General features: G+C 34.0%; 1 protein-coding gene across 2 annotated transcripts in view; it reads left to right on the top strand.

Moving 5' to 3' along the window:
• Positions 1–25782, top strand: part of LOC143238996 (neural cell adhesion molecule 2-like) — a 414991-nt gene that overhangs the window by 47635 nt on the left and 341574 nt on the right. The window contains exon 1 of one of the 2 annotated variants that reach the window (XM_076479699.1): positions 9002–9249. The exons of the other annotated variant lie outside the window; for it this stretch is intronic. Coding sequence (XP_076335814.1) covers positions 9153–9249 — 97 coding nt within the window. The 5' untranslated portion in view covers positions 9002–9152. Of the gene's footprint in view, positions 1–9001; positions 9250–25782 lie in introns of those variants that run through there. 2 annotated transcript variants of the gene reach the window in all.

The raw sequence follows: 25782 nt of genomic DNA, 5'->3' as shown, positions 1-25782 counted from the left end.
GTGTATATTTATTAACACTCTTCCACATTAGTGTATATTTATTAACACTCCTCCACATCAGTGTATATTTAATAACACTCTTCCACATTGGTGTATATTTATTAACACTCCTCCACATTGGTGTATATTTAATAACTCCTCCACATTAAAGCATATTTATTAACACTCCACCACATCAGTGTATATTTATTAACACTCCTTCCACATCAGTGTATATTTATTAACACTCCACCACATCAGTGTATATTTATTAACACTCCTCCACATTAATGTATATTTATTAACACTCTTTCACATTAGTGTATATTTATTAACACTCTTCCACATCAGTGTATATTTATTAACACTCTCCACATCAGTGTATATTTATTAACACTCTTCCACATTAGTGTATATTTATTAACACTCCTCCACATCAGTGTATATTTATTAACACTCTTCCACATTAGTGTATATTTATTAACACTCCTCCACATCAGTGTATATTTATTAACACTCCTCCACATCAGTGTATATTTATTAACACTCTTTCACATTAGTGTATATTTATTAACACTCCTCCACATCAGTGTATAATTATTAACACTCCTCCACATCAGTGTATAATTATTAACACTCCTCCACATCAGTGTATAATTATTAACACTCCTCCACATTAGTGTATATTTATTAACACTCCTCCACATTAGTGTATATTTATTAACACTCCTCCACATTAGTGTATAATTATTAACACTCCTCCACATTAGTGTATATTTATTAACACTCCTCCACATTGGTGTATGTTTATTAACACTCCTCCACATTAGTGTATTTTTTAACACTCCTCCACATTAGTGTATATTTATTAACACTCCTCCACATTAGTGTATAATTATTAACACTCCTCCACATTAGTGTATATTTATTAACACTCCTCCACATTAGTGTATATTTATTAACACTCCTCCACATTAGTGTATATTTATTAACACTCCTCCACATTAGTGTATATTTATTAACACTCCTCCACATTAGTGTATATTTATAACTAATCTTGTTCGCTACCCAGATCTCGTTAGATATATTTGCGCTTGTATTGAATATATTGTTAACAGCAAGCGCATGCAACTGATTGAATAACGCCTCTTTAACCTTCCTAAGTAAATACGTAAGAAAGGTATATTTATTTAGCTGTAATCATTATGAGGTTGAGCTTTAATTTCTCGATGCAAAGTTAGCTTGCTCTGGTTGAAAGTTAATATTAATATTCATAACATAAAAATAAACGAATTTATAATCTTAATTTCATATCTCACGTTAACCACAAGTATATATGTTCCTAAAGAGAATCCTGAGATTAGAATTCGTGCTTACGACGATATGTTTATAACAGTCAAGTATCTTAAAAGCCTTCTAATCATTGGGAGTAAGCAAAATATCCTTTATGGAATACACAGTGCAGGACTGACAGGCAGTATATTTATATGTCTACACCTCTTCCATCAAGCTGGTCATGTACCGCTGTTTTTCTGGACTGAGCTGAAATGCTCCTATATCCTCTTTTCGCGTGATGACGTACAAAAAGATAAGATATTAAGTGTTATCTCGTGAAAAAACATATCTGTAACAACATAATTCATATATGTTCAAGTACTTGGAGGCTAAGCTGACCATTACTGCTAGCTATATGGTATAAAAACACAGATAATGTGTTTATTCCCCTTTTACTTAGACAAGCAGAAGCAGTGGATCAAAGTGGTAAGAGCTTCTCTCAGATAAACAAATATCTCACAAGTCGTTGGGTTTCATTAACAGAAGCTCACGGAGATAAATGTTTTTGAGTTATGGTACCTTGATTTCGTATAAGAGTCCACTTCACTTAGCTTGTAAAACTATCATAGAAATGAAATATTTAAAACAACAAAGAGAAACAAAGAAAGGACACTAAAACCAGACCTCAAGTTCTGTAATAACGATTCGACACAAACTGTTTGTAGTAAGGATACCCACCTTACTTAGTTACGACGCAAAACATTGCTTTGATAATAACTAACCTGATTACCTTCTGACACATGCTTGAATCATGCATGACAACAATTCAAACACGAAAACCGTAACCATGCTCAGCTGTTTGGCTACCACAACGTTTCCACATACTTTAGGCCCGGCATGGCCAAGCGTGTTAAGGCCTGCGACTCGTAATCTGAGGGTCGCGGGTTCGCATCCCCGTCGCGCCAAACATGCTCGCCCTTTCAGCCGTGGGAGCGTTATAAAGTACGGTCAATCCCACTATTCGTTGGTAAAAGAGTAGCCCAAGAGTTGGCGGTGAGTGGTGATGACTAGCTGCCTTCCCTCTAATCTTACACTGCTAAATTAGGGACGGCTAGCACAGATAGCCCTCGAGTAGCTTTGTGCGAAATTCAAAAACAAACAAATAAACAAACAAACCACATACTTTAAAAAATAAAATATTATTACCAATCCTTTTCCTTTTGTTATCTGTTTGTTTGTGTGTTTTTTTTTTTTTGTATTGGCGGAACTACATCAGGCTATTAATTTTAAAACTCGACGTTACTGGCGTTTAAAATACAACAATTCACTAGTTTGGATTGAATAAACACGTTTCAACGTTCGGAAAGACTATGTTCGATTCTGATGTTGATTTATGTTGTTCTACCAGTGGTTATAAAATATTCAAATAAACATTTCCTATTCTGTAGTATCTGTTGTATGGAATGTAAACGTAACTACCGTCTTCGACGTCATTTTTATCGTCAATTCAACAGTTTTATCACAGATAAACTGATTAATGTCTACTTAACGAATTCCCGAACAATTTTGTGACAGTTAAATTTACTAAACAGCCAAATAGAAGTTTTATTGGAGTTATTTTGTTGTTTACTGAATATATTTCATTTCCGTAGTAACAGCTTAATAAATGAATAAAACTTAATCGATCTAAATGAACAAATAATTACTTAAGCTTTAAATATAACTTAATTTCCTAAATTAACAAATAATTATCTAACTTTGTGGTATAACTTAATATACATAAATTAACAAAGCATTATCTAATCTTGTAATATAACTTATCTACCTAAATTAACAAAGCATTACCTAACTTTGTAACATAAGTTAATCTACCTAAATTAACAAAGCATTACCTAACTTTGTAACATAAGTTAATCTACCTAAATTAACAAAGTATTACTTAACCTTCTAATATAACTTGTTTTATCTAAAGTAACAAAGTATTACCTAACTTTGTAACATAAGTTAATCTACCTAAATTAAGAAAGCATTACGTTACCTTGAAATACAACTTGTTCCACCTAAATTAACAAATAATTACCTAATCTTGTGATATAGCTTAATCTAAATTAAGGAAGAATTATCTAATTTTGTAATATAACTTAATACACCTAAATAAACAGTGTATTGCCTAATCTATCGTAGTAAAACTTACAAGTCTTGCCGTTGTGTTATCTAATTTCAGTTAACATAAATTAATTAGCCTAATCTTTTGTGATAATTTTTAATCTCCCCTACTTAACTATTAGTTACGTAACTTCAAGTTGTTTAAGTAAATATACTTACATTCACAAAATGTAACTTAACATCTTGTAATTTCTAATTTAATCTACTTACTCGAAAATAACGATTCATCTCGGACACATACAAACCTGTAATTCAAACAAACTCATCTAAATCAATTGTGATCTTCCCAGAATATAATTAACAGTAAGAAGCTAAAGTGATGAATCAATGCAATACTAATCATTATAGATTTTAATGTTTTGGTAAATTCAGTCAGTTTGTTTACAAGCTTAGAAACTCAGCCAACGTCTATCGTTCAATAATTATGAAATTAAAATCATGAGCCGTGAAACCAGATTACACACTTTTAAAAGAAGTTTTAATTTAAAACTTTTCTCCACAGTTTAGTGTTAGTTTATTTCTTAAGACAAAAGTTGTAGGATAATAGTTTCTTCATATTTGACAAGCGGAGTTTTATAAGATTCTGACATCTGCATGCCAAACATTCATGTGAGCCATTTTGTAAGCTAACATCTTAATGGTGTTGGTATTTCGAAGGTAATTCAGGTTTTCATTAACAACCGACTGGAATTTCGTCTCTTTTAAGTCAGGTTTTGTCGTTAGAATTTCATCCTTCATTCTTTTAAAGTCGTGATAGAATTAATAAAGGGCTTTTAATTATTAATGATACATTCTATATTAATTTCACTAAACTAATTGGTTTTTGGAATGTTACAACGAAGAAAAAAAGTAATTGGTTTAAGAACTGAATGAAAAGTTTACTTTTATTTTACATTTTAATAGATGACTGCTTTATCATATTTTTCTACAGATCTCATATAGAGATTATGGAAATGCAACAAACATATTTTTTAAGCACGTGCGTCTGAGAATTCAAATAGCGCATGCGTATACTAACAATTTAAAATTAAATATTGCAGAAAATAATGAGGCAGGTCAGTATTGGAATCGAAGGAATATGATATGATTTAGCACAATATTGGATCTCCCATTATAGGTACTGTTTTGATTTTTTTATACCAAAAGAAAGTTTGAATTAGTCACTAACTTCTCAAGAATGCTGACGTCATGGTTTTGATCCATTAGTCCTTATTAAACTTATCCACATCCAAAAGTGTAATATTACTTGATTGTTTTTTTTTTTAATTACATGCAAAATCCAAAATAAGTAACTTAACTTTTGTTTTCACTTCTAAGTTACCTTTTAAAGAATAACCTAGGATACTTCTTGTGAATGGTCTAACGTCTCCTAGCGAGCAAGCACTAAATTATCACAATGTGAGAACAGTGACACTCTGAAAAAATAGAACGTTGCAGCGTTTACGCGGTTACTTTGTGATGTGCTTTTCATCACTCTGAATAGTTACCGTTGCTACATATAATCTTCTTCATACACTGAAATTATATTTAGATTAAATTCACTAATATTTCGACTAAACGTAGAAGGTAACCCGGCATGGCCAGGTGGGTTAAGGTACTCGACTCATAATCTGAGGGTCGCGGGTTCGAATCCCCGTCACACCAAACATGCCCGCCTTTTCAGCCGTTGAGGCGTTATAATGTTACGATCAATTCCACTATTCGTTGGTAAAAGAGTAGCCCGAGAATCGGTGGTGGGTGATGATGACTAACTGCCTTCCCTCTAGTCTTACACTGCTAAATTAGAGACGGCTAGCGTAAATAGCCCTCGAGTAGCTCTGCGCGAAATTCAAAACAAACAAAACATAGAAGGTTGGTTGCAGAAACGTTCTACAGGGGCTTAATGAGACATAAACGTTGTTATTTTTAGTAGAATCCAGTGTTTTACAAATGTTAAACGTAATAAAAAGAAGTTACGCCCACGAAAAAACAAACAAATAAAAAACACCCGATATTCACATTTGGTTTTAGTTTGGAGAATATGATGGACCTGACAGAACAAACATTTCATGTATGTCTCTTGTTTCTACTGTTCAACTAACTTATTTGCATGTTGAGTGAGGCTTAGGTATTTAAATATAATGTACATTTCGTCATGCGGTTGAAAATACAGATGCACAGAAATTATGATATTTTCTGCACTTGTTGTTCTATGAACAATAAGATACAACAGGAAGTCCATTCCAGATGAATTGCGTATGATCGATCTACAAGAGTTGGATCGGAACATAATAAAATTCTATACATACAATTATTAATGTTTGAACAGACGATTGTAGTTGAGATCTTTCTTGGTTTTTAGAAATGTTTGTTGTTTTTTAATTTCGCACAAAGCTACCCGAGGGCTATCTGTGCTAGCCGTCCCTAATTTAGCAGTGTAAGACTAGATGGAAGGCAGCTAGTCATCACCACCCACCGCCAACTCTTGGGCTACTCTTTTACCAACAAATAGTGGGATTGACCGTCACATTATAACGCCCCCACGGCTGAAAGGGCAAGCATGTTTGGCGCGACTGCGATTCGAACCCGCGACCCTTGGCTGACGAGTCGAACGCCTTAACACGCTTGGCCATGCCGGGCCTACAAATAGCTCCTTAAAAGATAAATTTGGAAAGATAGGTATCATAAGATGTGAAGCTTATATTTAAAAAAGGATATTTAACATATTTGCTACTTAAATACAAGAAATTCATCTATATTTTAGTTCCAGAGAATTCTCATCTTCAAAATATTAATTTTTTGTCTGGGATACCTCGTGTGATCGGTGGACTCGGCAGATAGCCCGATGTAGTTTCGCTATATGAACACACACACATCCGTTTTGATTGATTAAGATTCTTTTCTCAAAAGGTACAACAGAAACAAATTGCTATATATAATTCGTGGATACAAAAGATACAATACTGTCGACTTCTGAGTTCAACACGAAGAGAAAAACACAATAATTGTCAGCAGAGAAAACTTGGTCATTCAGTTCAGTGGAAAGTTCTGGCACATTTTTATTTTTACTTTTAATCGATTGAAAAGGATGAGAAAGACCTTGATTATATACTCTCACACCCCAGTTGGCTTCACCAAAGCAACTCCCCATTTCTGATCCTCTGCAGAGTAAGAAAAGCTCGTGATGCTGATGTGAAATATTAGGGTGTGTTTCTATTCTTTAAGTCTGACTGTCGTGATGTTACATAAAGGTTACGTTTCTGAGACAAACTTCATAATCAAACTCTACCAACGCCCTTGCAGCACTAACACCAGAAACAGGTTTGGAGGATATTGCGCACTGAGGCAAATAATTTTGTTGTTTGTTTTAAACTAAAGCTACTCTCGCAGAAGTGTTCTACGCTATATGGTATCTTTAAGACATTCGTAAGTGTGACAAAATATCGAACTGTGTGCTGACAGTTGTTCCAGTAAGTTGGATTCAGTTCGTTGACCTTTTTGTGGCAATAAAAGTTTCAGCATGATCAAGAAAGTAAATTATAAACATTCTCTATGGATTATTTTCTCTCGTTTGTGATTGGTTGATGAAACGGTTTGTGCACGAGGAGACATTCAGGAAGTAGCCAGTTCGTTGAGTGACAAGAATCTAAGACGATCGGATGTACAGTTAAATACATCATGACATTAGACGATGTAACAGTACAGAATGTGCGTACAAAGATGTTGTGACATTCTATTGCGGAACAACACAAGGTGTACCTGTACATATGTGGCGTCAATTCGACCCAACACCACACCATGTATAATTAAATACGTTCTTCCACTATGACGAAATTACACGGGACGTACACATAAGTATATTATGATACTACGACGGAGTGGTACAAAATGTAATTGAAATGTATTATGTCATTCTACTAGGAAGTAGGACACAGTATGAGCAAAAGGCTGGTATGCTCGCAATAGGGTTTTAAGAGTCGTAGGTTCGCGATCCGTTACCGCAAATTCACGTTTGTACTTATAATATTGACTATTAAATTCTACTTATCGGTCACACAAGATCAGGCTACGTGGATTCAATTGTCTCATTCAAAACAAAAGAACTGCTTGTGCAGATAATCCACCTGTAACCTGGGAGTATATCCCACAAACTGAACAAACTATAGGAGGGAAAAACAAGGATTTATTATCATAGTTTCGTTTCTTATGGAATGTTTAGTTAAAGTAAAGAGTAAATGAAGTTATAGCTTTGTTCACTTTCAAGTCAAGATTCGTTCATCTCTTCCAAAAATGAATTAACATTGGGCAGAACTTAGATTTAATTTGGAGAAATTCAGTCACTTTTTAGTTTTTAAAAACCCTTTTTATTGGTTATTTGTTATTTCTCTTCGTTTATTTAAGTTTACCCTACTCTCTTTTTATCATACTGAAATATAAAATCCCTTGAATCGGAACTTCCGATATGCAGATATGCAATAAACGGTCCTAATTAAGCCTTTTTCATTTGGTTTTTGTTTTCATCAGATGATGCGACTAATATAAAACCAATCGTGTGAACCTTTAGAGAGTTTGTTAGCTCTTAGCAACGAACTAAAAGCCCTCCGCTGGTACAGCAGTAAGTCTACAGATTTACAACGCTAAAATTAGGGGTTAAACTCCCCTCAGTGGGCTCAGCACATAGGCCGATGTGGCTTTGCTATAACACAAACACACACACACACAAACAAACTTAAAATACACGTTAAATCTGAACTGTTTTTTTTTTTTTTTACTGTTTGTAAAAAATATTTTTTACTGTTTGGTATTTCTCGAAATTATATTTTTACTTCAAAAATTCTGAAATATAATATTTCACAAAAACATACAATTTTTAGAACATTATGACAAGTTGCTTAGCTATTTGCAAATTCCAACTTTGAACTGAAAAGAAGTTAAGTTGTTTGACCATATTATATGATATGGTTGTCAATTTTATAACCTATCCACAATTACAAAGTTATGTGAGCGTTTTTACGGCAAATGGATGTTAACCAAGGAACTTCGGTTTCAATTCTAACATGCTAATATACCAAACCGATTGATTTCTGTAGAACGAAACACCAGTGACGTGACGAGTAAGTGAGACAAATGGTAAATTGCATGTGTCGACTTTCAGTTTCGGTTCTGGTTTAAGAGCGTAGTAGATTGAAATAAGCCAGAGATTACAACTCAAAAAGATTTCCACATGGCAGTAAAATAGTGACAATCAGTACAGGACTGATTTCAAAATAAATTAATTACCTTTATTTATTACAATAAGATTGTTCAGTATTGTTGGCTTCTCCGTGCGTGTTTACAGAGCAGCTGCTATGTAGTTTCAGCTAGCCTAAACCTAGTAGTGAAATCGGTCTAAAGAAACTGCTGGACTTACAAATCAATATTGGTAGAAACGAATTCTAATTTGGAACATTTAACTCTCTTTTTTAAAAATAGAATACACTGCCTCTTAGCGCCCTCTTCCGGAATTTACTAAGTAAAAAAACGAAATCGATTGAGACGAGTTCTTCGTGACAGAACAGGTTCTGGAGACGATCATTTCCATTCTAAACCTTAGAACGTTGTTGTTTACTTCGAGAGGTCAGCGTGGTACACATTTCTTCTCGAACGGACGAAAGCTCTTCTGTTCAAAATATATTCTTATCTTGCTTGAAGTTCCGTGTCATGCCTACCTTTCAACTAAGTAACGTTTAGAGCCATTCTTTGTAACACACAGTATGACTTTACAAGTTTTTGTAACACTATTTTTGCTTTGGTTCATCAAAACGAAAGCAGAATTCGAACAAAGTCCAGCAAATGAAAACAAACCGTATGGTAAGTGAATAGCCACAATTATAATGTATTAATAATACAACTATAAAGAACACAAACAAGCTATCGTTTTCACCATATTATCGACTCTTATAATATTGTCACTATTTTGTCGAATATTGTTTGTTTCATCTATAACACAACAAATCTTCTACAGCCGCCACAGGTAATAAACACATTTTAAGTATTCTACCATTTAATAAGTGTAATGCTCATGTGTTTCTCTTTTATATTCAGAAGTTCGTTAATCAAGTATTTGTTTTTGCTTCACGTAGAATAATTCTGCATCAGAAAGATAATAAATTAGTAGTAATTTATTCCTGGGTTTATTATTATCTTAAGATATCAAATATAAAGTTAATCAGATAACATTTTCCAACTCACGTATTTTACATATCGTAAAAAAATATTTATAAGATATTGTTTACACTTTAAAGAATATAGTACCATAATATAACAAATACTTTTTACTGACCTTTGTAATTTACATTAAATAATACACGAATATAATATCTAAGGCGATATTTACAATATCCTGTTTTTATATTGATTGATATAGCAATATGGCATTGCAAGTAATGTTTAGATTATTTTTACTTTGAACGACACACTACTATAATATAGCAGATATTTTTCTTTGAACTTTGTTTTTCTTATATAGAATAATACAGTACTATAATATAACAAGAAATTTTTACTTAACTTTGTTTTCTTATATAAAATAATACAGTAGTATAATATAACAAGTAACTTTTGCTTAACTTTGTTTTCTCACAAAGAATAATACAGTACTATAATACAGCAAGTAATTTTTACTTAACTTTATATTCTTACATAGAATAATACAATAGTACAATATAACAAGAAATTTTTACTTAACTTTGTTTTCTTATATAGAATAATACAGTAGTACAATATAACAAGTAATTTTTACTTAAGTTTGTTTTCTTACAAAGAATAACACAGCAGTACAATATAACAAGTAATTTTTACTTAAGTTTGTTTTCTAACAAAGAGTAATACAGTACTATAATATAACAAGTAATTTTTACTTAACTTTGTTTTCTTACAAAGAATAATACAGCAGTACAATATAACAAGTAATTTTTACTTAACTTTGTTTTCTTATATAGAATAATACAGTACTATAATATAACAAGTAATTTTTACTTAACTTTGTTTTCTTATATAGAATAGTAGAGTAGTACAATATAACAAGTAATTTTTACTTAAGTTTGTTTTCTAACAAAGAATAATATTGTAATATAATACTGAAAAAGTTATAAGGATCTCCGTCACAAGAGGTCATGATAGTGCGTTTAATTCTTAATATTTTGCTAATTATTAAAAGTTTCGCTGATCAGTCAAGACAAATATAATGAAAAATATTTATTAAATAGCGAAAAAAGTTTCTATCATTTACAAGGTATATATAAAAACAATAATCTACACAATGTACCCCTCATGTTCACATTTCTTGTTATTGAAATATTGGTATTTCAACAAGGGTCATTCACAAGCAGCTAAACAATGACTTACCTTTGAACTTGAGTATTATCATGATATGAAAGTGAAATCAGAGGTTCATGTTAGTCGCTCAAAATGCATGAATGTGATCAGAGATTTTCCTGGAATGTTCTTAGAAACATGAAAACAACTGAATAAGCCACCTACCACTTTGTCCGGGAAACTTGTATAAATATTGTTGACGTTCGAAACTATCACAACCACACTGAGTATCCAATAGCTAGTATGATGGATGGTGTTACAGGTTCTCTCCTCTGAAAACTTCAAGTTAATATGACAAAATGTGGTACAAGTGTTGGTTTTGACACGTTTTGTCTTAATTCGGAATGACAGGATGTACTTCCATAGTTCAACAATAAAAAAATAAACAAAAACTGTCTTTTTCTGATCAGCTCAAAATATATAAAATAGATGCACCTTAATTGGTTAATTCAAGAAGATTTTTAGTAATAGGCTTGTGAGTTATGTGGATTTTAAACCAAAAGAAACATTTGGAAAGTATTTCCATTGGCTAATCAAACATAATTGTAATAAGAAGTAATGAAAAGGGTATTTATTGGTAAATTAATCAGATTAATAAATAAGTTAACCAAACTGGATGAAGTAATCTGAAGATAAGTTGAACTGTTTTCTCTACTGATATTGTTGGTGGATCTTGAATGAACAATATCTGAGCAATGTATTTATAAGACTGCTGAATATAATTCATACAGAATAAAACCTAAAGAAAGTTAATCTGTGTATAAACATGTGTGGGATTTCATTTCTAGTACTGTAGGTTAATTCTGAGCAAATGAGAAATGGATGAGAAGATATGGGATGTTTTTATTGTAGTTAGACAAACTTTATGGTCAGATGTTTTATTTTAGTTAGTTAAATATTCATTTAAAAAATAGCATATAAAGAAATTCCTCGCCAATTTGACAAACAATATTTAAACAAAGAAGACAATATAAAGTGATTAATTGGTTTGTTTCACAGAATACGAACAGTCAAATATAAGGAGAGATTTCATTGGTTAGTTTTATTATTAAATTGATTACTCTATTAAACATTAACAACATAAGAGTCCTTGAGTTGTGGTCAAATGTTTTTCCAAATGTAGGGCATTAGGTTTATCTGAACTTTGTTTTCTCACTTGATTTTCGATAGAAAATATTCTATTTGAAGTTGCTATTGGATATTTCTTGTTTGAACATATTACGCATCCAAGGGAGATAATGCGAGATGTGGTATATATTGAACGTATTAATAATAGTCATAATTAAGAAGCACACAAGGTTTTAGAAGAATAACAAAACAAGTAATTCCAAAGCACTTTGTAGAAAAAGAGAAAATAAATTCGACTTGGAATGTAGAGTTCAAGTTAATTAGACAATTTCTTATATGAAATAATACTTTTTATTCGAAACAAGAAAGTTTTTTATTCCTAACTTTCATCTTCATTTTAGAGTATGTATCTAATTTATTGTACTTGTGCGCACGTAATTAAGAAAAGATAAAAGCGGAATGATTCATTATTTTTTTCACATACTATGAAAATTTTATCTATTCACATTTTTTTTTAACTTTTGGTTTTGCAATATTGACACCAGATGTCCTTTGTTGGATCTTACACACGCGATAAAATATGACTTTGTTTATACTAAATTTTACAAAGTTGGTTTGGAAATCATTGATTTTAGTGGAGTTTTCCATTTTACAAGCCTGGGCAAAAGAATAGGGGTTTTGCAGATAGAAAATGTGATTTGGTCCAGGTAAACAACGGAACGTAAAACAGTTTTTTCTTTTGCTAGATTCCGTTAGACGAGTTATCAGGATTTCGATAAAAACTATTGTTTCTGTGGTTTCCGATCTAATTTTAGCCACAGACTCAGCCATGATTGGATATAAGGATTTTTTCTCGTTGTATTATAGAAAGTACTTGAAAGTAGTTTCGACTTTAACCTGTTTGGTCTAAGTAACTGTTCGTAGAAAATTATAAATAAAATAAATAAACCTTCTACCTCCATAAGACCAAAGGTGTGAAATATAGATAAACTAAATAACTACCAAGAAATGAAAACTACCTTAAATACAGATCTGTCATCAAAAACTAGACAAAAAAAAAAACACCTACACAATATCTCGAGCATAAAAACTTATTAAAGAAGACAGACAGCTTTCTTCTAGAACCATAACAACTTATTAAGGAAAACAGGTAAGTAATATTTAGAACAATAACAACTTATTAATTAATACAGGTAAGTAATATTTAGAACAATAACAACTTATTAATTAAGACAGATACATGTAAGTAATATTTAGAGCAGTAACAACTTACTAAGGAAGACAGGTAAGTTATATTTAGAGCAGTAACAACTTATTAAGGAAGACAGGTAAGTAATATTTAGAACAATAACAACTTATTAATTAAGACAGATACATGTAAGTAATATTTAGAGCAGTAACAACTTACTAAGGAAGACAGGTAAGTAATATTTAGAGCAGTAACAACTTATTAAGGAAGACAGGTAAGTAATATTTAGAGCAGTAACAACTTATTAAGGAAGACAGGTAAGTAATATTTAGAGCAGTAACAACTTATTAAGGAAGATAGGTAAGTAATATTTAGAACAATAACAACTTATTAATTAAGACAGATACATGTAAGTAATATTTGGAAGAATACAAACTTATTAAGGAAGACAGGTAAGTAATATTTAGAGCACTGAAACCTTAGAGGATGGTAATGGTAGAAGAAAAATAAACAAAGAACTGGTAGGAATGGAGAATGAACTGTGATGTAATGGAATACTTAAAATATGGTTAAAGGTAGATTATTTTGATGATAGAAATTTCTTTGAACTGTAGAGTTACAGACTAATTAATAATAATAGGATACTAAAAAGGGGAGAGTGGTTTTTATATAAAACTGTGAGTTAAATTATAATGAAGTTGACGATATAAAATATAACAGCAAGGAGATTGAATCCATTAGGGTTTCTTTCAGTGGGAATTTGCTACAGACCACCAGATGACACTGGTGAAATTAGTGAAAAACTTTATAATGACATCAAGATTTCAACATTTGATGAAGCAATACTTGTGGGTGAATTTAATTTGAGACATATAAGGGCTTGAGTCCAAATATGAAGGAGACAAGTTTTGGAAATTGTTCAAGATGGATTTTTTCGTGAATTAATTAAGGAACCTCCAAGAAACAATGCTGTTTTAGATTTATTCTTAACTTCAAATATATAAATTAACGAGACCATTTCTCTATTAGGTTCAATGTTTTACTACATATGGATATAAGGAATAGTAATGTTTTGTTTACACATTTCAAGAAGTAAAGTTTGAAGAGATGTAACGAGAATTATCTGTTGTGAACTGGGTAGCTGAGCTTTCGGAGACACTGATCAGATGTGGATATTTCTCATGGATAATTTTTAAATGGCTAAGACAAACACATTCCTCACAGAAAGAAAAGAGTGGCTGCACGTGAAAGTTCAGGTTGGTCCATAAAGAGTATAAGAGACTAAATAAAACAAAAGCATTATTATTAGAAATTTAATAAATTTAGGTTGCATTGTCTCCCATTCTACTCATTATATTTAATTATATCAGTTGATGTTTCGTTCAGGAAGTGGTGACAGCTATTCATGTCGAGTTGGTTTATCAGAAATGTATGAAATGTGTATTTAACTTTCTCTCTGTTCTAACTTTACCTAAAAGAGATAAAGTATGGATTGCGACAGATTTCAGCTTAACTCAGCAGTAAGAATATTGTAACAAAGTAGAGTCCATTAAGGAGAAAGCAGCAAAGTCTGTGTAATCTAGAAAAGTAGCTCTGATCGGGTTTTAAAGTTGTTAACACGGTATTTATTTTGACAACCTTTCCTGAATATAAGGCGGTCGAACAAATGTTTTTCTTTTTATAGCTAAAACATGATAATTCTCGTGCTACGACAATTTTAACAGTGTGTTGCTGAGCCTTTTATTAAATATGTTGAAGTCGTTAAAAAAATCAAAGGCGTCTTTTGAAAAAAAAATAGAGAACCAGTTCTACGTTGGCAATACGTTACAGAAGTTTGGTATTTCGCTAAAATATCGATTAATTACTGTTTAAAATAATTAATCGATGATAACGTGTTTTGTTAATTTAAACTTCGTAAGAAAAAACATTATTTTAGTTCATGTTTATGGTGTAGTCCAGGAGATGCACTAACTTCCCTTTCTCTGAGGGTGTAGATTTGGAAAATCTTAAACTTTCTATTGTGTATTTGAGGAGAAACGTTAATTTATTATGACATCATGGATTGGTTTGATTCGGTGTGAATTTCGCGCAAAGCTACACGAGGGCTATCTGCGCTAGCCATCCCTAATTTAGCAGCGTAAGACGAGAAGGAAGGCAGCTAGTCATCACCACCTACCGCCAACTCTTGGGCTATTCTTTTACCAATGAATAATGGGATTGACCGATACATTATAACGCCCACGGCTGAAAGGGCAAGCATATTTGCTGCGACGGGGATTTGAACCCGCGACCCTCAGATTACGAAAATAATGACTTAACCACCTGGTCATGCCGGGCCTTGTTCTTACGGTATATTTCTGAAAGAGTATCAATCAGTTTGTTTATTTTGTTTTGAATTTCGCGCAAAGCTACTCAAGGGCTATTTGCGCTAGCCGTCCCTAATTTAGCAGTGTAAGACTAGAGGGAAGGCAGCTAATCATCACCGCCCACCGCCAATTCTTGGGCTAATTTTTTACCAACGAACAGTGAGATTGACCGTCATATTATAACGTTCCCACGGCTGAAAGGGCGAGAATGTGTGGCGTGACGGGTATTTAGACTCGCGACACTTAAATTAAGATTAGAATACCTTAACCATCTGGCCATGCCGAGCCTAGTAGTAATTTACTTCTGTTATAGGATACAATTCAAGAAGAATTTTACAACATTGTTACGGTGTAATTCAGGAGAGAAATTAATTTGTTTACATTATTCTGGTCTAATTTAAGAAAAATATTGATTTATTTCTAATATAATCCAATTCGTCGCTACTTATATTTGAGGGAGTAAAATCTTTCGAGGATTATTCAAAACATAATGCAAAGTTTCACCTACTGGCGAGTCTCCGATGGTGCAGCGCTAAGTCTACGGATTTACAACTATAAAATCAGTGGTTCGATTCCCCTCGGAGGATTCAGCAGATTGCCCAATGTGGCTTCACTGTAGGAAAAGGCACACACACACAAACGGCCCGACATAGCCAGGTGGATAAGGTACTGGACTCGTAGTCTGAGGGTCGTGGATTCGAATCTCCGTCACATCCAACATGCTTGCTTTTTCAGCCATGAGGACGTTATAATGCGACGGTCAATCCCACGATTCGTTGGTAAAAGAATAGCCCAAGAGTTGGTAGTGGGTGCTGATGACTACCCACCTTTTCTCTAGTCTTACACTGAAAAAGTAGGGACGGTTAGCGCAGATAGCCCTCGTGTAGGTTTGCGCGAAATTAGGAAAACAAAAAACACATAAACACACCCCTAGTGGCGAAAATTGTAACCTCTCATACGGCTCAGTTCAGAAAGTGAATACAAATTTTCTGTGGGTATGACATGTGAATGTCAAGTGTTTAGGTTCGATATATAGAAAGTAATAGTGATATTGTCTTGGATTGTAAATTCACAACCTTTTGAAAAATTTAAATGAGGTATAAATTAAACAAAACAAGAAGCAAGTTAATAATAAAGGGGTCTGGCATGGCCAAGCGCGTTAAGGCGTGCGACTCGTAATCTGAGGGTCGCGGGTTCGCATCCCCGTCGCGCCAAACATACTCGCCCTTTTAGCCGTGGGGGCGTTATAATGTGACGGTCAATCCCACTATTCGTGGGTAAAAGAGTAACCCAAGAGTTGGCGGTGGGTGGTAATGACTAGCTGCCTTCCCTCTAGTCTTACACTACTAAATTAGGGACGGCTAGCACAGATAGCCCTCGAGTAGCTTTGTGCGAAACTCAAAAAACAAACAAAACAAACAATAATAAAGTTATTGTGTTCAAAGCTACACAATGGGCTATCTGTGCAATGCCCACCACGGATACTGAAATCCGGGTTCTCTCGTTGTAAGTCCGTAGATATACCTCTGTGCCATTGGGGGACTCAAAATAGTATTCATTACTTTCTAGCAATACAATCACAATAAAAATGTTTGTACAGTGTCTCCATCTAGTTATCAATTGTTCCATTACTTGTATAATGGTAAAGTTAGTGAGGCATTTACTGTCACAGCGGTTTCCAATAATGTTAGTGTATAACAGTACACTACTCAAAACATTAAAGAATAATCAGAACACGTGACATCTTAGTTATGACAAAGTAAAACTATTTATTATAAAACGCTATCTTCACCTAATTGTCACGTGGTCAAGCGCGGACTCAGTGATTAATATGCTGGACTGTGAAATTGAGGGCATGTGGTTCATGTCCCCTCATGGCCAAAAAACTAAGAGAATCTCGCTCCTCACTCTATAGTCGTGTATGCATTATACGAGTAACGGTCGAATCGCAGTTTTAGAGTAGATTAGTCCAAGATGTCACAGTGAATGCCTTTTCTTTAATTTAACACTGAGATTAGGAAAGGGAACCACACATATCTTACAAGAGGCTTCGCACGACCAATCTCCCTTCCACTCGAAATAAACATTATTTTGCAGATACGTCATGTGACTATTAGTTATACGATATAATATGCAAATGATTGTCATCCCCGTCGCACCAAACATGCTCGCCCTTTCAGCCGTGGGGCGTTATAATGTGTCGGTCAATCCCACTATTTGTTGGTAAAAGAGTAGCCCAAGAGTTGGCGGTGGGTGGTGATGACTAGCTGCCTTCCCTCTAGTCTTACACTGCTAAATTAGGGACGGCTAGCACAGATAGCCCTCGAGTAGATTTGTGCGAAATTCAAAAACGAACAAACAAAGCAAATGATTGATTATCATAACTATGGTCGTAAGTAGAGGCTTGCCAGAGGTGGGTTTACTTGACGCTTTACGTCATTATACATTATGGTTATTAGGTCAACCTAGAACATATGATCATTCTTAAACATAAGGTGCTGATTATATCATGATACATCCTCGAATAGCTATTTTCAGGACATATTTAGTGTTTGGAGCCACCTTGCGGAAAAGGGACACCACTCCCAAGATAATTTTTCGTTTAACATATGGTAGATAAAGAACTGTACAATGTTGTTTTTATAAAGTGTGAGATTACTTATATAATTTCGCATGATGTTAAAAACATTTTACATTTCAGTCAGTACTATTAGTGTGAAACTGAAAACACCTAGTCCTAGTATATCCCCAGTTACATATAAATCACTTTTGTGATAACAGAGTAAAGTGTGGTTTATCTGGGACAAAACCAACATTATACTTGTGTTTATTTATTGGATATATTCATAGCACCATTAGAGACTAGCTTTTTCGTGTCTTGCTATCAGCGAAGCAAATTTCATTGAACGTCTGACATACTGACTATTCTCGCAATGTCTATTTCTAACCGTCTAAGGTGTGACTGCGAACATCTGAATAGTCTCCAAGTGGGTACCCTACAATTGCATCAAATCAGAGTAGGCGGATAGCGGCCGTTTGCATGTATTGTAGATGACTTTTGTCTATCGTTTGCGTAAATCGCGGTTAACGGTTTGCCTTTTCTTATGCCCAATTTACCGATTGTTACAATTCTATCAACTGCTAACGACTTTTCCAGACGCTAGGAAGGAACCTGTTCACAGCAACCTCCTTTGATTGGCTGGATTCCCTTTGTTCGATGGCTCTACGCATACGTTGAATATAATGTTGACTCCAAAAAGCTGTCTTTAATCTTTTTTAAAAATGTATGACAAAACCTATTGAAACTTATCTTTTATGACAGTTAGAAGTTCCAAATTTTAAAACTTTTATTAAAATGAATTGATGAATCTTCCAGATCCATTTGCTAATTCAAAACTCTATTATCTACTAACTGGATGATAATGATGAAAATAATGTCCAATTTATGAAACATTACCATTTTCAATAACTGAGACAAATTATTGCAGTCCTATAAAGAGTTTCCGTTATTACCTCAATTTAATCCAATATAATTAACAGACTTTTGTATCAGGCAGAAAGGTTCATATGTTGAACGAATGCGCAAAAGTGGAATAGAGACAATATGTTGTTATGAGAAACTAATGCGGTATCGTATGTTTTTAAGCCAAAATGTCATAGAAATTACAGAATACGTGGCTAAAGTAACCAGAAATATTTGGGATTGGTTTATTTTTAACTAACACGTTTTACATATAATTTTTTAAAACAGTTTCAACGAATTACAGTAGAAAAAAACCGTTTTCGAAATTCTAGAAAACGTTCTGGTTTTTTGATAATTAGATTCAAATATACTCAGCAAAGAGAAAGTAAATTTTTACTTGGGTTCAAAAGTTCATCAAATAATGTCGCTTTAATACACAAAAACATGAGACTTCTATCAAGAAGCTACACAACGAACAAATATCGAAATTTGATTTATATCATTATAATATCTCAAATCTACTATTGAACCGTAGGAGCATAATTAATGACGAAACATAAAATATCAGTTTTATTTTTATTTTAGCGCAATGCTGCGTAATTTTTTATTTTTTACGAAATTTTAAACTCCGAACGTTAGCGGTGTTTGGCAGAATATAATGTGATTAGGTCGCGAGTTCGAATCCCAGGCTCATCAAGCAAGCTCGCCCTTTTATTCGTGAGGGCATTATAAAGTCACTTTCAATAATACTATTCGTTGGTAAAAGAGTGGTGCAAGAGTTGACGGTAGGCGGTGATGACTAGTTGCCTTCCCTCTAGTCTTACATTGCTAAATTAGCGACGGCTAGCGTAGATAGCCGTCGTGTAGCTTTGCGCGAAATTCAAAAACAAAGAAACAAATGTTGCATTCTTAAAGCATAAGGACCCGGCATGATCAGGTGGTTAAGGCACTCGACTCGTAATCTGAGGGTCGGGGGTTTGAATCTCTGTCACACCAAACATGCTCGCCCTTTCAGCCGTGGGGCGTTATAATGTGACGGTCAATCCCACTATTCGTTGGTAAAAGAATAGCTCAAGAGTTGGCGTTGGGTGTTGGTGACTAGTTGCCCTCTTTCTAGTCTTACACTGCTAAATTAGGGATGATTAAGGCAGTTAGCTCTCGTGTAATTTTGCACGAAATTAAGGCCAAAGCAAATCAGAATCATCACAAAGCTTTTCCCTTTATATAGATTATATTTCATAATTTAAATACCTAAAGCAGATTCTTGTCTACTGTCTAAATAATGCTACACAGTCATACTAATAGGTTGTAACTGTTGTGTAACTTATTTTTCTTAATGTGGCGACAGTTTGTGTGTTTTTGAATTTCGCACAAAGCTACTCGAGGGCTATCTGTGCTAGCCATCCCTAATTTAGCAGTGTAAGACTAGAGGGAAGGCAGCTAGTCATCACCACCCACCGCCAACTCTTGGACTACGCTTTTACCAATGAATAGTGGGATTAATCGTAACGTTATAACGCCCCCACGGCTGAAAGGGCGAGCATGTTTGGTTCAACGGAGATGCGAACCCGCGACCCTCGGATTACGAGTCGCACGCCTTAACACGCTAGGCCATGCCGGGCCCTTTAAAAAGGGCGAGCATGTTTGGCGCGAGGGAGATGAGAACCCGCGACCCTCGAATTACGAGTCGCACGCTTTAACACGCTTGGCCATGGCGGGCCCTTGGCGACAGAAGTCTGGATTGATGTCTAAATAACGCTACCCAGTTTAGTGATAACCTGAACTTACTGTCATAATAGTGCCGTGTTTCTGAAAGGTTGAAATTTTGATTTTGTACTTTGGATGTTGACAGACTAGAACTGTTATAATGTTACTTGGTAAACTGGAAATGTGCTTTTAATAATGGTAGATATTTTATGCTATAATTATTATATTAATGATATTATTTAGTCATAAGATGAAATTATATACTTCATAGCACTACTCGGTCCTTACAGACTAATATTGTCATCTTAATAATGGTACGTAATCAACTGACCGATTGAAACTATTGCATTAATAATAGTATTTATTTAGTCTAATAACAGGTAGAATTATCTTTTCAATAGAGCTATCTAGTGTACTGACAAGCTATGGTTCTAATCTTAATAATGATAAACTAATGAACTGGAATCCTTTTCCAACAAGCTCATTTGTTTTCTTATAATAGGCTAGCGTTTAAATAATATTCATTATTCTACTGATAAGCTGAAATGTTTATCGTAATATAGCTGTTTTATCTACTGATGCTGGTCAGGTTACTGATAGGACATTATTATTTCCTGAGGAATTTACATCGTATCTGACAGGCTGGAATTAGTTCCTTGACAATGGTACGTTGTCTTCTGAAAGACTGAACTTGTTTTCTTAATAACCCATTCTAATGGCAGAATGGAATTATTTTCTTAATAATAGTACATATTCTACTAGTAGCCTGAACTTGTTGTACTATTAATGTTACGTATTCAGCTAACAGACTGGAATTGTTGTCTTAATGAAGAAACATGATATACTGATAAATTACTACTGTTATCATAATAATGCTTCTTTGTTCACTGACTGCCTGGAATTGTTGTCTTAAACATAATACCTAGACAACTTTCAGATCGGAGCTGTAGGCTTAATAATTCTTAATTACGGATGTGATGATTTTAAAAAAATATGAAAAAAAGAACAAATGTTTGTTTTCTTAGAAGCACATTTTTTACCTTTAACATAAAAGATCTAATTACATTGTACGACAATTTGTAGTCAGTCGGTATCACGTCGTTCAATATTTTTAAACTCTCGAACTCAGATTTTCCTTGGAAATACGCAGAACCGATGTATTCACAGTTATGTTATTAACAACAGAGGCCGCTGTCTTAAGAATTAAAGAAAAACAATTGTTGTTTGGGATTAAGTACAAAACTACACAATAGGCTACTTGTGCTCTGCCCACCACGGGTATCGAATCCCACTGGATTACTGAAGGGGCAGAAAAATATAGAACGAATGTCTCACTGCATGTAATAACTTTAACTTGGGATCTTTATCTGTAGTGTGTTTGTTCGTTTTGAATTTTAAAAGCTGTCTTCAATAGCCATCCCTAATTCAGCAGCGTAAGAATAGAGGGAAAACAACCAGTGATCATCATACACCGCGATCTCTTGGGTTACTTTTTTACCAACGAATAATGAGACTTACCGTCTTTTTATAACAGCCCCACGCCTGAAAGAGCGAGCACGTTAGGTGAGATGTGGGATTCGAACGCGGGACCCTGAGATTGCGAGTCGAACGGCCAAACTACGTAGACATGCTGGGCGTGCAGTATGTTAACATGCTTTGATATATTGAAAACCAAGCAGCAATATGTATTTACGAAATGTGAAGTTATTAAGAATACACCAAAGTATTTAGATTTTAGGATATTTGGTGAATATGTTTGAAGTATAAGAGCAATTTCTAAGTTTCGTTATGTACAGAGAGATTTGGAAAAATCGAATGAATTTCACGAATTTTATAAAACCTATCGCAGTTCACGAGAACTCTGAGACTGATTAGTTTGTAAAAAGTCTCGAGGATCAAGTGAATCTCTGAATACCAATAGAGTTTAAGAGTATTTCTGAGAATTAACTGTATTTTGTAAAACTCTGAGACTGATTAGTTTGTAAAAAGTCTCGATGATCAAGTGAATCTCTGAAGACCAATAGAGTTTAAGAGTGTTTCTGAGAATTAACTGTATTCTGTAAAACTCTGAGACTGATTAGTTTGTAAAAAGTCTCGAGAATCAAGTGAATCTCTGAAGACCAATAGAGTTTAAGAGTGTTTCTAAGAATTAACTGTATTTTGTAAAACTCTGAGAACTGATTAGTTTGTAAAAAGTCTCGAGGATCAAGTGAATCTCTGAAGACCAATAGAGTTTAAGAGTGTTTCTAAGAATTAACTGTATTTTGTAAAACTCTGAGAACTGATTAGTTTGTAAAAAGTCTCGAGGATCAAGTGAATCTCTGAATACCAATAGAGTTTAAGAGTATTTCTGAGAATTAACTGTATTTTGTAAAACTCTGAGACTGATTAGTTTGTAAAAAGTCTCGATGATCAAGTGAATCTCTGAAGACCAATAGAGTTTAAGAGTGTTTCTGAGAATTAACTGTATTCTGTAAAACTCTGAGACTGATTAGTTTGTAAAAAGTCTCGAGAATCAAGTGAATCTCTGAAGACCAATAGAGTTTAAGAGTGTTTCTAAGAATTAACTGTATTTTGTAAAACTCTGAGAACTGATTAGTTTGTAAAAAGTCTCGAGGATCAAGTGAATCTCTGAATACCAATAGAGTTTAAGAGTATTTCTGAGAATTAACTGTATTTTGTAAAACTCTGAGACTGATTAGTTTGTAAAAAGTCTCGATGATCAAGTGAATCTCTGAAGACCAATAGAGTTTAAGAGTGTTTCTGAGAATTAACTGTATTCTGTAAAACTCTGAGACTGATTAGTTTGTAAAAAGTCTCGAGAATCAAGTGAATCTCTGAAGACCAATAGAGTTTAAGAGTGTTTCTAAGAATTAACTGTATTTTGTAAAACTCTGAGAACTGATTAGTTTGTAAAAAGTCTCGAGGATCAAGTGAATCTCTGAAGACCAATAGAGTTTAAGAGTGTTTCTGAGAATTAACTGTATTTTGTAAAACTCTGAGACTGACTAGTTTGTAAAAAGTCTCGAGGATCAAGTGAATCTCTGAAGACCAATAGAGTTTAAGAGTGTTTCTAAAAATTAACTGTATTTTGTAAAACTCTGAGAACTGACTAGTTTGTAAAAAGTCTCGAGGATCAACTGAATCTCTGAAGACCAATAGAGTTTAAGAGTGTTTCTAAGAATTAACTGTATTTTGTAAAACTCTGAGACTGACTAGTTTGTAAAAAGTCTCGAGGATCAAGTTAATCTCTGAAGACCAATAGAGTTTAAGAGTGTTTCTGAGAATTAACTGTATTTTGTAAAACTCTGAGAACTGACTAGGTTCCAAGTAGTTTCTGATAACTGAATATATTTCAAGAACATTTCGAGGACTTAAAGAAATTATTTAATAGCGGTCTGAATTCCTTGGAGATTTATAAGAAACAATTCGATTCTACGAATTTTCAGAGGACCATCTAGACTGTACAAAGTTTCAGAGAACCATCTGGATTTCGTAACGTTTCTGAGAACTAACTGTATTCCAGGAACATTGGGAGGACTGACAGGATTCCAAGAAATTCTGAAGACAAACTTGATTGTAGGGAGTTTCTGATAAAGGACTATACTACTCTGTGGACCGAATAGGTTGCGCAAAGTTTCTGAGGTCTGGTTAGAATGAACAACGTCTTTAATTTTGAAGTTAAGCCTAAAGCTCCACTGTGGGTTTTCTGTGTTCTGCCCATCACGGTTATCGAAACCTTATTTCTAGCAGTATGAGTCAGCAGAGATACCACTGTGCCATTGGAGGACATTTCTATAAGAACGGGATGGATTCTGCGAACATTCTAGAACCGCTTCAATTTCACATAGTGGCACAAAACTAGATGTTGATACTTGTGATGGACAGAGCACAGATAGTCCTTTATGTAGCTTTGTATTCAAGAACAATATAAAGTGTCTGAGGATGAATTGATATTGAAAAGTATTTCAGAAACGACTGAATTTCACGAAGTCTCTGTTAAATAACCGAGTCTTAAAGACAGCTTTACTTGTTGGTTATCCAGTTTAGAGCATTACGAAATTCAAAATAAGTGAAAACCAGGTGAAATTGTTTAGCCTATTTATCTCGATAGCGATTTCACGAATAGAAACAGAAGTACAGACTTGGCCAAAATATTTGTATATTTTGTAACAAATAAGATTATTATTAAGATAGAATACATATACACTTAGCGTTGTGAAACCGTTGTTAAACATCTACACATATAATCTGTATAATGAGACAGACTCTACGTACATCATGAATGACTTATTAGAACAGCAAACAATTTTATCAGATCCCTGTAGAAAGATGTGTAATTTAGCATTTCACCTATTACAACAAAACCTTACAAAACATAGCATCAATTTACTATAAGTATCATCTGTAACTTCATAACAGTTCATATTAAACATTTAGTACTTAGCTGGTTCTTCTCCTGCTCCAACAACCTCCATAAGTTGATGTGGCATACTATAGATGACGTTGTTGATGTAATTTATTGTGATTTTATCCCATGTTTTCACTAAAAAGCGATGCAACTCAGCTACAGTAGCTGTTTTAGGGTCGTAGTTAAAATTTTTCTGGCTCAGTTCTGCGGAACAGTTCTTAATGGGATTACAATCTTGAAATTGTGCTGGCCACAACAACCTTGTAGTGTCCTCCTGGTGGAGACAATCTTGTACAGGACTCGCACTGTGACCAGTGGCGTTTCCATCCTTGAACAGAAAGTTATTGACAAACTTTGCGCTAACATACAGAAGAACAGAAATATTGTTTCCATGTGATATCTGTAGGAAGCACCATTGACGTTCTTCTACAAGATATGAGGAGCAGTTTTTCACTTTGATGAATAGCTCCTCAGAGTTGTACTGTATCACCTCTTGTGCGTTCCTTGTTTTAAACACAGTTTCCCTCGTGTATTCTCCAGTGAAGAGACGAAATAAAATTTCATTAGCTTTTACAAGAGGAAGCAGAACTCATTTGAAAAGATGCCTTGTCCCCAATGTCCTAACTATAAGTTGACATTCTGTCTTGTCCAAGTGACACAACTTCCGCAGTGAATTATGTTTAATATTGCTTTGCAATTCCCATTCTTTCAAAGTAATCTTGTTTGGTCAGTCTCAAGCCACTTTTATTATGGATATCTTCTAATGGACGTGTTCATGCCATTCTAGTCGTAAGGTGTTGCAAGATGTCTTTTGACATTGACC

Source organism: Tachypleus tridentatus, chromosome 13 (assembly GCF_004210375.1).
Source record: "Tachypleus tridentatus isolate NWPU-2018 chromosome 13, ASM421037v1, whole genome shotgun sequence".
NCBI lineage: Eukaryota > Metazoa > Arthropoda > Merostomata > Xiphosura > Limulidae > Tachypleus > Tachypleus tridentatus.
The sequence above is the reverse complement of the archived record's forward strand: the minus strand, read 5'-3'. Positions and strand labels throughout refer to the sequence as shown.